The sequence below is a fragment of the Gasterosteus aculeatus genome, chromosome 16, assembly GCF_964276395.1.
Source record: "Gasterosteus aculeatus chromosome 16, fGasAcu3.hap1.1, whole genome shotgun sequence".
In the NCBI taxonomy this organism is placed as follows: domain Eukaryota; kingdom Metazoa; phylum Chordata; class Actinopteri; order Perciformes; family Gasterosteidae; genus Gasterosteus; species Gasterosteus aculeatus.
In genome coordinates, this window is record NC_135704.1 from 3,865,870 (window position 1) to 3,878,469 (window position 12,600).

Genomic DNA, 12,600 nt, shown 5'->3' on the forward strand with positions numbered 1-12,600 from the left:
TTTCGCTGTGCTTATTTCAAACAATGGAGTGGAGTTCTAGTCGGAACCGGAGTCACTCATCAGAATCGAGAGGGGTTTTATTCCATTTCCATTCAGTGGCTGTTGTGTTTGCTGCGCCGCTCTCCGTTGTGGTGCAAACTGGCTCATAGACAACGCAGACTGTTGGAGTTCACACAGTCGTCTGGCCCTTTTTTTTGTTTTTTTACTGAGCGGCATTTGTGTCCGGCTGCGCTTCCGCCATGTTGAGCTGATTCAAGTTGTGAGTGACTGCTGGGACCGAAGTGACAAGCCCCAGAAATCGGACTAGATAGAGTTAGAGGGCTGTTACCGCGCCGGTGACGCAGGAAAAACACCCAGAAGCAGAGGAAAAAACGTAGGAATTAGATCTTTCTGGTAACAGGTTTCGGGCCCTACAAAACTGTCGCTGATATAGGCCGCGTTTATGTAATATACGACGAGACCAACGTTCAAGGCTGGACGTAACCCGTGAATAGAGGAGGAAGTCATATCAAATTCCTGGTGAGTTGTAAGCTAACTAGCTCTGTACGCTGGCTGCTGATTGTTAGCTGGCTACCGCTAGTCTTAGCGTCAGCTGGTGGGGGATGAAAGGTAACATTACTGCATTTGCGTTACTTGTGACGTCCTGTTGATTTCGCGTGTATGCATGTTAGCCGGTGCCTATAGAAAAGGCGTCAGTGTCAACACATTTAAACTGCAATTCATGGTTTCAACAATACGTGTTGTCCGATTAGCTTAACGTTACCCCGCTATATCCACAGAAGTCAAGCTAGCGCTAGCTAATGTTACCCTCAAATGGTCCTCGACACAGACTAAGGAACATTTCCATTAACGTATCATGTTTACAAGTTACTAATAATTTATTGTCCCGTGCACACAGTCGTTATGTTTAATTGATAGTTGATTTGTCTAAACTGCATTGCTGTTAACATTGTGTATCGCGTTGCCTTCAAATATCTAATTTTCAGTTTGTTTTAGCTAACGTTGAGTTTTTGCTTGACGTGAGACGATACGGGTCGGAACACTCTACATTTCAGGAAATAGACGACTCCCCTGTCACTGACACATTTTACGTTATCGAAAGCAGTCAAACCGGTTAATTTATTTTCAACGTTGAAATTGCTACAACGTAATGTTACGTTTAAACAATAGGTGTTCGTTTCATGTTTAGGATAAATAGTTTCCTAGTTGTCGAGTCATACCAGCAAGCCGCTTGTCAAAATAGGGACGTTAATGTTAGCTAAATGCACCTTCTAGTATTTACTCGCAAGTAAGCTAACGGCTAGCTAATGTTAACTGTTTATCTAGATTGCCGCTCGTTAGCATGCTAGCACAACTGAAGCGTATTGCAAATGGCGTTACATATGCACATTGTTGGTCAACAGTTAACCCGATGAAAGTGATTATAGATGTTGATCATCGTTATAACCTAAACTATGTGTTCTTAAGGTTATCAATTATGTAGCAATGCTTTGCCGGGCAAGTTTAATGTCAGGCCCAGTCGAATAACGAGGCCTGTGTGTCTCAACGTAAAAGGCTTTGGACGACAAGGCCGTCACTCCTCCACTGTCTGGGCGGATCGCTTAGCAGGCTAACCGAACGTTGGTTACCGCAGCTAGCTGGCTAGCAGCAGGCGTTAACTAACTAAACCATCAGCTGTTAACGGTTGTTTGCTATGCTTGTGTGTATTGATAGTTACGTAATAACACCGTGTACTATATATACACCTGGGCTATTTCATTTTGGCATAATTAGTACCAAAGTAACAAACATGATGTTATATATCTCGGTCGATAAAATGTGTATTTTTCTAAACAACTCCAACCTATAGCTTTTATAGCATGCGCTGTCATAAAGGCCGCAGTATTGTATTATACAGCTAAGGACTTGATTTAATGGTAGCTTTTGTTAACGTGTTTGTGTGTCACTTTAAACTGTTGATAAAACACTGTTTTTTGTGCGTCATGGAAGTGACCACCCTATTCCCCATTAGCAGACAGTTAGCTAGTGCTTTCACTGGTTGTACCATTCCATACATATGATGGAATGTCTTTGTCTGCAAGTCAAACTCAATTATATTGACTTTAATGTACAATACTGTCTAACGACAACTGCAGTCTAAATTGCTAAAGCTGATATCACTGGCCACCTGTTAAATAGGAAATAATCTAGTTTCACCAACCACACACTAGGAAAACTAGTCAACTAATTTGTATTTGATAAGAATGGCATTGCTTCTCTCTCAATATATTTATTATATTCTAAATTCAGCCACTTTCGTATACCATGTTAGATGTACGGCCCGTGTTTTCCGCGGTGTTCTCAATCATGTTTACGTTAATGTTCATTTTCTCTACCTCAATTCATGTACATCCTTCCACCAGAACTCTTATTATGTGCAGTCATTTGTTGAACTGGCAGCCTATTTATGTTTCTGAGCAGAAGATTCAGGAGACATGGGCTTTTAGAAAGTAATTGAAATCGAGATAATGGCTTAAGGACTCCTATCCTATGGAGATTACAAAGGGTTGGACTAAGATATAGTGTAATTGACTATCACTAAAGCTTTCAGATCTTTCAACCGCATAGAGGATCTCCTAAAAATGTTCCATTTTGTTAAAAAAACACCATCATGTTCCCTTAACTTAATCATGGCCTGGTCCGTATTGATTTTGATCATAGGAATTGCAGTGGAAAAGGGTTTGGGCATAATTGCCAGTCTGTAAACCTCATACAGCACCTTCAATTGCAAAATGCATTAAAAGCACCATTGAGTCTGGACCAGCTTATATCCAAAGTCTTAAAGTTAATGACCCGACGACAAAGGTTTGGTGTTGCATTTACCTTATTTGTGTCTACCTGATTTTCTCTGTCTCGGTTTCTTTCTTTCTTAGATTTTAGCTTTGTGGGTGCTGATTTAAAGGGATGTGTGCTAATCTATAGGTCTCAAATGTCATGGCAGTTCATTCATGCTTCCATTATTGTACATTTATTTTGACCAAAAAATCTTTAAATACATGTGGCTGCTTTCAAAAAAGAATAGATGCAAATGAAATCACTTAAACATAAGGTCATTGAAATGTATCTGTAAGCTATCTTAAAAAGAATCAGGATTTGTTTTCTGAGTGAATTGCCATTGCCAAGTTCTAAATCGACAGGCAGAATCGCATTATATTGTTTTTCATACGGACAATTAAACAGGGGGTTCCTGTGTCACTCACGCCGGCTAATCTTTTTCTCGTTTTGGCCATTATTCCCTTTTCTAATAATGAATTACACTCACTTAAATTAAATGCTTTAGGTTTGGAATGCCGTACCATCTGCAAAAAAAACCTTATACGGGGCAAGGTATGACATGCCACAAATATCCTCTGGCTGGAATTGAACCGTGGAAGTTGTCGTTATGGGGAATGCTCCTGAACTATTTGGCTCATGCGTTTCACACAGGTTTTAAAGAAGCCTCCAGAGTATACAAAGATATTTTAGAATAGAACTAAAACTGGTGTGCCCAAACCTTCTGCAGTAAATATCTTTTACAGTTCACGGACCAACTTCCTGGCTGAACTCCCCATGAGAATACCGTTTTGCATTCAAATGAAGTGTGTTAGATAATCTGGCCGAAATGGCGGGTAGTTTGAAGCGATGTGACTTTGACTACAGTGTCTTTGACCTCGTCTTCTGTAGCGTTTGACAATGTCACCATGTTCCCACAACTCTTTAGTTAACTTGGTCTTCCCAATTGTACTAACATGGGGGAAAAACAATGGCCAACACATGGGTTTTAATAAACGGAATTGGCAAAGACAAAGATATCGTGACGACAATGATGATGATAATAATAATAATAACACTGACAGATAATACGTATTAAAAAGTTAGTCGTTTTTCAATGTGCCAGTCAGAAAAACGAGTAGATATAACTGTGTTCACTTTGCAATTCATCATTGTGACCCAAACGCCTCGATACAGACCTGAGGCTGTATGTTCAAGTTGACCTTGTACATGTTACATATGATGCTGTCGGCTGTGGCGGCACTTGAGATGGATTCAGGCAGACTGCATCCTTCCACTACTCATTCACAGCAATTGTCAAGGGCCCTGTGTTAGCAAGATACAACCGATTCGAATAAAGCCTTTTTAGGGTTCCTTTTTTTTCACATTTGACATTCTTATTCATTTTGCTGTTCTTGCAGCACAGGGGTGTGGTGGTTAGCACTGTCGCCTCACAGCAGGAAGAACCAAGAAGGTCCTGGGTTCAACACCACCCATCGGCCTTTCTGTGTTGAGTTTGCATGTTCTCTTCAGGTACTCTGGCTTCCTCCCACAGTCCAAAGACATGCTCTGGGGGTCAGGTTAATTGGTGACTCTAAATTCCCCGTGTGGAAATGTGAGGTTGTTTGTCTCTTATGTCAGCCCTGCGATTGTCTTGTGACCAGTCCAGGGTGTACGCAGTCTCTCTCCCGACGTTAGCTGGGATTCACTCCACCCCTCAGGGACCCTCTGAGGATAAGCGGTGTGAAAGATGAATGAATGAATGATGCTCTTTTTGATTGATGTTATCCTTTTAGTGCGAGATGACCTTATAGCGACCACCAGTCAGTCACTGCATTTTTTCGTGAAGTGATGCTGTTTGTTAGCAATTTACATTGTAGAACTGAAACAATGTAAGACCGCTGTGTAACTGTTGTGAGGTCTCTACGTGAAAAAAAAGTGGTTCATTTCAAGTATAGATTGTTGATAACCACCATGTGTGGATTACATCTTCACCAGCCCGCTGATTGTTCTGACCTTTGCCCCTCTATAACTTTCCAGGTTATGCAATGGTCTCAGCGGCACGTCCAGATCTCCAGGTGCTTGTGTCCCTCTCTCGTGCGTCCGGGCTCTCTTCCCTCTGCTCTACTGCTGAGGTGGCTGTGATTTCCCTCCTGGCCAGCGCTACCTAAGAGGCCAAGATTGCCAAGATCTGCCCCGTGGCGAGCATGACGGCCACCACGCGTGGCTCTCCGGTGGGAGGCAATGACAGTCAGGGCCAGGCACCTGATGCTCAGAGCCAACCCCCATTGCCACAGAACCAGGTCAGCATCATCTCTCCAAAATCAGCCTTGTCGCTTTTTTCCTTTACGCTGTCATTTATCCAATCCCGTTGCCTTGTCTCTGTTTTGAATGACCGTATGTATTGCTTCCTTTCTGATGGTTTACACTTGTTTTTAGATTAAACTGTGAAAGGAGAAGGCACATAATGTGTTTCCCCCTACCATTGAACAAGGGGCTGTGGCCAAGACAGCCTAAAAAAGAAAGAACAAGAAGATACTGCTTTTATCTAAACTATACACACACGCGCATATACATGCCTAAGAGGACAAAAAGGAAGGGGAGGAGGAGGGAGCGGAAAAGGGGAGAAAGCTTGGAGGCGAGGTATCAATGAACAGAGCCTCCTGAGTGATGTGATGTGTGTGTGTGTGCGCGCGTGTCTGTGTGCAGGCCTCTGTTGGTTAGAGATGAGCCGTTGTGAGAGGCAAGCTGCCTATGTAGGTCAGCCAAGCAGAAGGAGCCTTCACCACACACCCCCACATTTCATATTTCTCAGTTCTGTGCGTTTCCCTCTACAATGCTTGTGTCCCTCTCTTACTCCATCAAACGCGGCCGCTCACAACGCCGCCAATGTTGGCCCACACGGGTTGGATTAGGAGAAGAGAGAAAGCCGGTTCACGTCAACGTTTATATGCACATCTATGGATGGACATTGCTGCCTTTTGATTCTCCAATGCTCTTTCCTTCCAGTAAATGTGTTTGACGTAACGCAGATACCTCCACATACCAACACATTTCTACTTTTACTACATCTACAGTTTTCTTCTCATGGTCGATACGAATGAATGAAAAGAGCACTACTCTGTGTGCCAAATGCTACGAGCATAATGACTTGAATGGCTTTGTTTAAAGGCCTTTCAGGAGAGACACCTGTTTCTTTATGCCTACATGCATGTACACTTAGTGAACCGGACAATAGAAATCCTACCCCATGCAAGAAGGGGGCCTTGCCTCTCCATTGGGGGGTGTGTGCGTGCGTGCGTGCGTGCGTGTGTGTGTGTGTGAGAGAGACACACACGGCAGTTGAAACTGGTTGTGAGTTGGAAGACCTTTGTACCAAGCGCGACTGCATTTAAGCATTCAGCTTTACTGAAACTTCAAGCGAGTTTTGCGGTTGTTATTTTTGCCACAGATTTTGAACACACTGTGTGGTAAAGGCACAATATTTCTTCAAGGTATGTGGTGAGGGGGGCAGGGGTTATTTGGGTTATTTGGCTTATTTGATGGATTGTTATGGACTACATAAAGCCTGACTCCTTTCTGATTGTTAGCAACTGACCAGATGAACATGCAGACGATCTGATCGGCAGCTTGCTGTTTCAGTTAATGATTTGATCATCAGTGTCATTGAGCTGACCGGCAAGGTATATCTTGAATAAACCTTTTTCAAAAGGGTTTGTGCCATTTCACATTTAGTTGTACATTAAGTGATGCTATTGGTCCTCGTATTTATTCATGGAATAACATTTGTACTCGACACATAATCCAAACTGATGGCCAGGAGGCATCCTGGTGGTTGGATGGTTCCACACACATGCCCTGTTACCGTGGCGTCCAGCCAGGAACCTGTCATTGCCTCTCCCTGTGTTTCCTGTCACTGTTATACTATCAAACACATACAAAATAGTAGTAATTATATAGTTAATTCATTATTATTATTATTATTAATACATTTTCATGTCTTCATCCACAAGTGGAGAGAAACAATGACAAAATTGTTTTTTTGTCCCCAACTATTCTGTTTCCTGTTGTACAATGGACATTATAGCTAATTGGCCCTCTACAATCGCCATTGAATAAATATACATTGTAGATGAATATGCAGTGTATTGATGTTGCAAAAGGACACTAACGGGCGTTACGTTGTTGGTTGAAGGATTGAAGGATTTTATCTCCTTAACTAATGAGCTACTATTTTCTAGGGCTACGTATTTTTGTTTTTTATTGACTGTCCAGTATCTGTTACATCTACGTGGATCCGAAGGTGCCGCACAATTGTGATTGGTTTTTGTGATCTATTTAAAATAATGTTTAGGCATCGTCTCCTAACTCGTCCAATGAGAACTCTCCGGTGAGCCCACCTGATGAGCAGGGCCAGGGGGACGGCCTCCCTCAGCCGGAAGAAGAGGAGCCCGCCTTCCCTCACACTGACCTAGCCAAGCTGGACGATATGATCAACAGGTATTTACTCGCACCTCTAATTCAGCATACGATCAGCTCAAGGAAATATTGTGGAGTGGAAAATCCACCTGGGAACTTGAAATGAATTCACACTGCAGACTTTCTTGTGTATTTTCGTCTGTATTTAATTATCACAGACAATATCCACATAGTTGTTACTCACAGTACCTACAGATGACCGCTGTTAATTGCAACAATTAACGGTATCAACCACATTTTTAAATTCCAGCTCAATTCAGTGTGCCATGAACCCGCCTCCGCTCATGTCTTTTCCAGTGACTTTGTATGCTTTTGTTTCATTCATTCCACTCCAAGGCCTCGTTGGGTTGTTCCAGTTTTGCCTAAAGGCGAGCTAGAAGTCCTCTTGGAAGCCGCTATTGATCTCAGTAAAAAAGGTAGGAATATATATACTTTTTTTTTTCTTCTTATTTTGTCTATTGAGATGCTTTGTGGCATTTACATCCCACAGTCATTGCTTTTCAAAGGCTATGCATGCACTGTAGGTTATGAATCATTAGTTTAAATTTAAGCAGAGAGAATGGCGCCACTACTTGGATTACTAGTTAATCTGTTGCACATGTTTTCAGTCTTTTGATTTTTGTTGATTTATAGAATCTCAGAAAATGGGGAGTAACGCCCCGCCACACCTTCCCAGAACCCGACTGGTCTTTTTAGCTTCGTAGTTTGATTCAAATTGTGTAACGCATCATACACAGATATAATGTCAAACCCTTGGTGCTTAAAAAATAACAAACAATTTGTAGGTTTTAAATATGGTTTGTGATGTTTCCCCTCTTTGTTGATTAATTTGTCCAAAACCCAAAGTTTTCAATTTATAATGAAACAAAACAGAAAGCAGATGTTTACGTCTGAACGCTGGTCTAAAATTCATACACACCGCCTCAGTGGTGGACCTATTCCCAAATCTGAATCTAACCAAATGGCAATTTATATTTCTACTCTGAGTCTGTCTGCACTCATGTCAATTTTTTTTTGTCAAAATAGAAAGGCCACATGCTAACTGAAGGTTTTACCTCGTCATGCTCTTCCTGTTCATTTCACTGCGTTGCACACTTTATATGAACGGTATGGTATTTCAAGAGAGATGTCCTTCGTTTGCAGGACTGGATGTGAAGTGTGAGGCCTGTCAGAGATTCTTCCGAGATGGACTGACCATCTCCTTCACCAAGATCCTGACGGACGAGGCGGTCAGCGGCTGGAAGTTTGAGATTCATGTGAGTTTTCATGTAGCTTAATATATATAAAGTATTATCTTTCTTTCAAAAGAAATCCATAAACCATCATTATGGAGATCTTCAATTTCTAATGAAAGAAAATATGGCTGCTTCCTTTCACGCCTAAATCTTAACCAGTAAAGGATAACTATCTTTAGAATTTGACGCCACTTTCAGTTTCCACAGCACAACAGCTACTTTGTACTGGTCGATGTGGGAGGGATCGAAGGTGTTTGGTGGACATGTTATTGTCAGGTGCAAGGACTCCGCCTGGTCCTTCCACCGTAGCTTTTATTTACTCTTTGACATACTTGCCCTTATCTCATGGCATGCACTCAATGCTTGGCCTGTAAATTAAGTTATTTGTTTGGTTACTCCGAGCTGGGGGAAAAAGGCAACACCGCCAGTGATTGATCAATGATCTGTGTGATAAATGTAGCCGAGGCCTTCTGTTACGTTGTATTCACAAAATTGATCACTGGAATTCATTATAAACCAGGAAAACTGACAAGTAGACGTCAAGTAGCAACATGTCTGTTTTTTCCTTCCCGGTCACGTCAACTACTTTTTTTTTCTCTTTTTTTCAATCTATAGCTCTAATTTGGTACTTTGGAAACCCTTATTTATGATATAATCCACAGCTGCTCTGATTGTTCGCCTGACACTCAAAAATGTTATGGATGCAACCGGTGCTCGTAAACAACACTACTCTCTGGGGCTTTAAAGCGTTGGCCCTATATTGATTACTGGTGTCTGGCTCCTCCAGATCAGTGAATCTGACAGAATTCATGCTGAAATCATTTTATTAAGGAAAGGTTTGTTTATTTTTGCATGTATAATCCTGACGTTTCTAACATGTTGCGATGCGCAAAAGTTTGTGTTAAACATCCGTCTTGACAAGTATCTATTTAAGGGGTTAAGTCTGTGGCAGCTGCTCTATCAAGGCTGTCCTGACTGCCTCGTATTTCCAAGTACAGTGTATCATTTTGAAGTAGTAGTAAAATAATTTTTCATTAACAAAAACAAAGAATTAATGGCACCTAATAATTTGAAGCGTTGATCCACACTGTTTAATTTGAATTAAATGTTTTCATGTATCATGGTTTTCCCTGCCATCATATTGGGTGGGTGCCCCCAAAGCCTTCCCCCATCCCCCAAGTTTTTTAGGGGATACTTTCTATGCGGCGCCTAATCAGAACAGAGGTAATTTAAGGTTAACTTTCCGATAGAATGTGTCTATTCCTATTTATTTTATCAAACTAAATATCTTATGTTATAATATTTACACGGTGGTATGTGATTTTGGGGTCTCTATATGGGCTCTCGTGTACAATTCTCCACTACTCTGTGTATCATCCACGGCTGAGTTCCGCCCCGATGCGCACACAGTAACACACCCGTGCACGCACACACAGGCGAACACTGCACCACGGACAGAGAGTGTGTCTGTGTCCATCCGCCCCCCTCCAGGCTCCATTAACGGAACATTTCAGCATCAGTCATCTCGCTAACTCATTATGTTGCCAAAAGGTGTATTTTGGCTAATGTTGCAGCTGTTATGGTCAGAATTGGTGGTTCTGCGATTCTGTTAAAATAACGAAGGGACCAGTTACGTAGATGTGCACTGGATGGGTCTGGTATAATTCTGTTCAATTTGGATGATGTGAAACTGTATTTATGAACTTTTGTGGAGCTTTAGTCTTCTGTCCCTTTATGGTCTCATTGTTCACTTTTCTTCCCCCCCCCCCTCCAATGCGCAACCTGTCTCACAGAGGTGTATCATCAATAACACACACCGGTTGGTGGAGCTGTGTGTGGCCAAGCTCTCTCAGGACTGGTTCCCTCTACTGGAGCTACTGGCCATGGCCACAAACCCCCACTGCAAGTTCCATATCTACAACGGCACACGGCCCTCTGAGACTGTCCCTGCTGGAGCACAGATGGCCGACGACGAGCTCTTCGCCCGACCACCAGACCCTCGCTCGCCTAAGGTGAGTCACCTCGCCGGCGGTGGCCCAAACGTGGAGATTGTGCAGCTTTGATATGGTAATCAGCTTAAGGAGGCTTGTCGTAGATTTGCCCTACGTTGTGTGAACATTTTCTACAAGACAGTTTCAACAGTTTAGAGAGTGTGTGTGTGTGTGTGTGTTTATATTTATCATGTGGTAAAGGAACAGGAAACGGCCCTTGTTGTTCCACCAGAGGACAGTCGGCCCGTCTTTTGCTGCCAGACAAAATCCATAGTCTCCTTTTAGTTTCACTGTAAGGGCCCTCGTGAAAAAAGACACTCTGGAGTAGTTCGGAGTAGAAAGATATGGTACTGGTGCTCCAGCAGACACTTGTGTCAGAAAGCGGGTTGCGTTACAAAGAAGGTGGATACGCCAGAGAATATAAATCTTCTCTTTTTAAGGGATTCAGCGTGGGCACAGGGGTCAGTATGAACAGCACTCCAGTGCCTGTCTGCTTCTGCTGGCAGGGGGCCCGGCACTACTTAGGGTACTGCTGAGACTACAAAGTCACATTTTACCCTCATAGTATTTATTGGCTACAAAGTAACGGTTACATTTTGTGTCAGGTGAATCTGTTTTGTGGTCTCTCCTAGTCCCTCTCTAATACTATTGATAATTTCTAATACGTTACTCTCTCTACACTTGATACTCTAATCACTTTCCCAAATGAAAAGAAAAATGCTCCAAAATGTATGTATCTTTTTTTAACATTGCTATACCAGAATTTAAAACTGCCTACAACTGCAAAAGAAACTCTAAAAACACTTGTAAAACAATATTTATCTGCATGTGTTTCAGAGTTGGATAAAAAAAAATACTCATTGTAACTTTCTTTTTTTTCTGCAGGGCTGGTTGGTGGACTTAATAAACAAATTTGGCACGTTAAACGGGTTTCAAATGTTGCATGATCGCTTCATGAGCGGCCAAGCACTGAACGTCCAGATCATCTCTGCACTTATCAAGTGAGCTCTTTGTTCCATGAAAACCTCCTGTGCTCCCCCGGACCTTTTCTGCGTTGTCGGCGTGGTGCTGATCCTGGTTTTGTGTTTCCCAATGTTTTGCAGGGCTTTCGGCCAGTGTTACGAGTTCCTCACATTGCACACGGTAAAGAAGTACTTCCTTCCAGTCATCGAGATGGTTCCCCAGTTTCTAGAGAACCTCACGGACGAGGAGCTGAAGAAAGAGGCCAAGAATGAAGCCAAAAACGACGCACTGTCCATGATAATCAAGTCTCTGAAGAATCTGGCTTCTCGGGTACCAGGGCAAGAGGAGACTGTGAAGAATTTAGAGATTTTTAGATTAAAAATGATTCTTAGGTGAGTACCAAAAGACCAGGTCATCATTGACTGATTTTGATTTAATTTATGGATATTTGTTTCTTTGTTTTGTAACCTTAAAGTTAACATCTCATATCGTGTCTTATCAGAGGAAGCGTTTTTAACATTTTAGTGCAATCCTCAAACACATTTATTATGATTTGATGTGACTTTAATGAATCCTCTATCTTCATCTCCAGGTTATTGCAAATTTCTTCTTTTAACGGCAAAATGAATGCACTAAATGAAGTGAACAAGGTGATCTCCAGCGTGTCCTACTACACCCATCGGCATAACCCCGAGGAGGAGGAGTGGCTGACTGCGGAACGCATGGCGGTACGCTCAGCTCTGGCCTTAAGCGTGGCGTGGCGCGTCAAAAAGGATTTCTCCGCCTAACATGCATCTCTTGTGTATCCTGCATCAGGAGTGGATCCAGCAGAACCACATCCTCTCTATTGTGCTGCGGGACAGTTTGCACCAGCCGCAGTACGTGGAGAAACTGGAGAAAATCCTTCGCTTCGTTATCAAAGAAAAGGCGCTTACAATGCAGGACCTGGACAACATCTGGGCTGCACAGGTACACTGCAAAAAGCTATGTTTTTGGAGCGATCGCCTTATCAATTGTTTTGTCTGTAAAGGGGCACGGAACCAAGTAGAAAAGTGCACACAGCAAGTGTGCACAGCAACAGCGCTGTAATGGCTGATTTAACAAATAGAACTTACCCCCCCAAATGCCCAGTTAAAAGGTGG

General features: G+C 42.5%; 1 protein-coding gene across 16 annotated transcripts in view; it reads left to right on the forward strand.

The window, feature by feature from the left end:
* The first annotated feature begins 49 nt into the window (after positions 1 to 49).
* Positions 50 to 12,600, forward strand: part of usp9 (ubiquitin specific peptidase 9) — a 33,552-nt gene continuing 21,001 nt past the window's right edge. For 7 of the 16 annotated variants that reach the window (XM_078090813.1, XM_078090818.1, XM_078090817.1 and 4 more), the window contains exons 1-10: positions 64 to 519; positions 4,831 to 5,093; positions 7,145 to 7,290; positions 7,606 to 7,685; positions 8,413 to 8,525; positions 10,298 to 10,516; positions 11,381 to 11,496; positions 11,599 to 11,850; positions 12,051 to 12,186; positions 12,275 to 12,427. In XM_078090813.1, coding sequence (XP_077946939.1) covers positions 4,998 to 5,093; positions 7,145 to 7,290; positions 7,606 to 7,685; positions 8,413 to 8,525; positions 10,298 to 10,516; positions 11,381 to 11,496; positions 11,599 to 11,850; positions 12,051 to 12,186; positions 12,275 to 12,427 — 1,311 coding nt within the window. In that variant the 5' untranslated portion in view covers positions 64 to 519; positions 4,831 to 4,997. Of the gene's footprint in view, positions 610 to 4,830; positions 5,094 to 7,144; positions 7,291 to 7,605; positions 7,686 to 8,412; positions 8,526 to 10,297; positions 10,517 to 11,380; positions 11,497 to 11,598; positions 11,851 to 12,050; positions 12,187 to 12,274; positions 12,428 to 12,600 lie in introns of all 16 variants that reach the window. The other 9 variants (XM_040202499.2, XM_040202501.2, XM_040202503.2 and 6 more) reach the window with 3 other exon arrangements.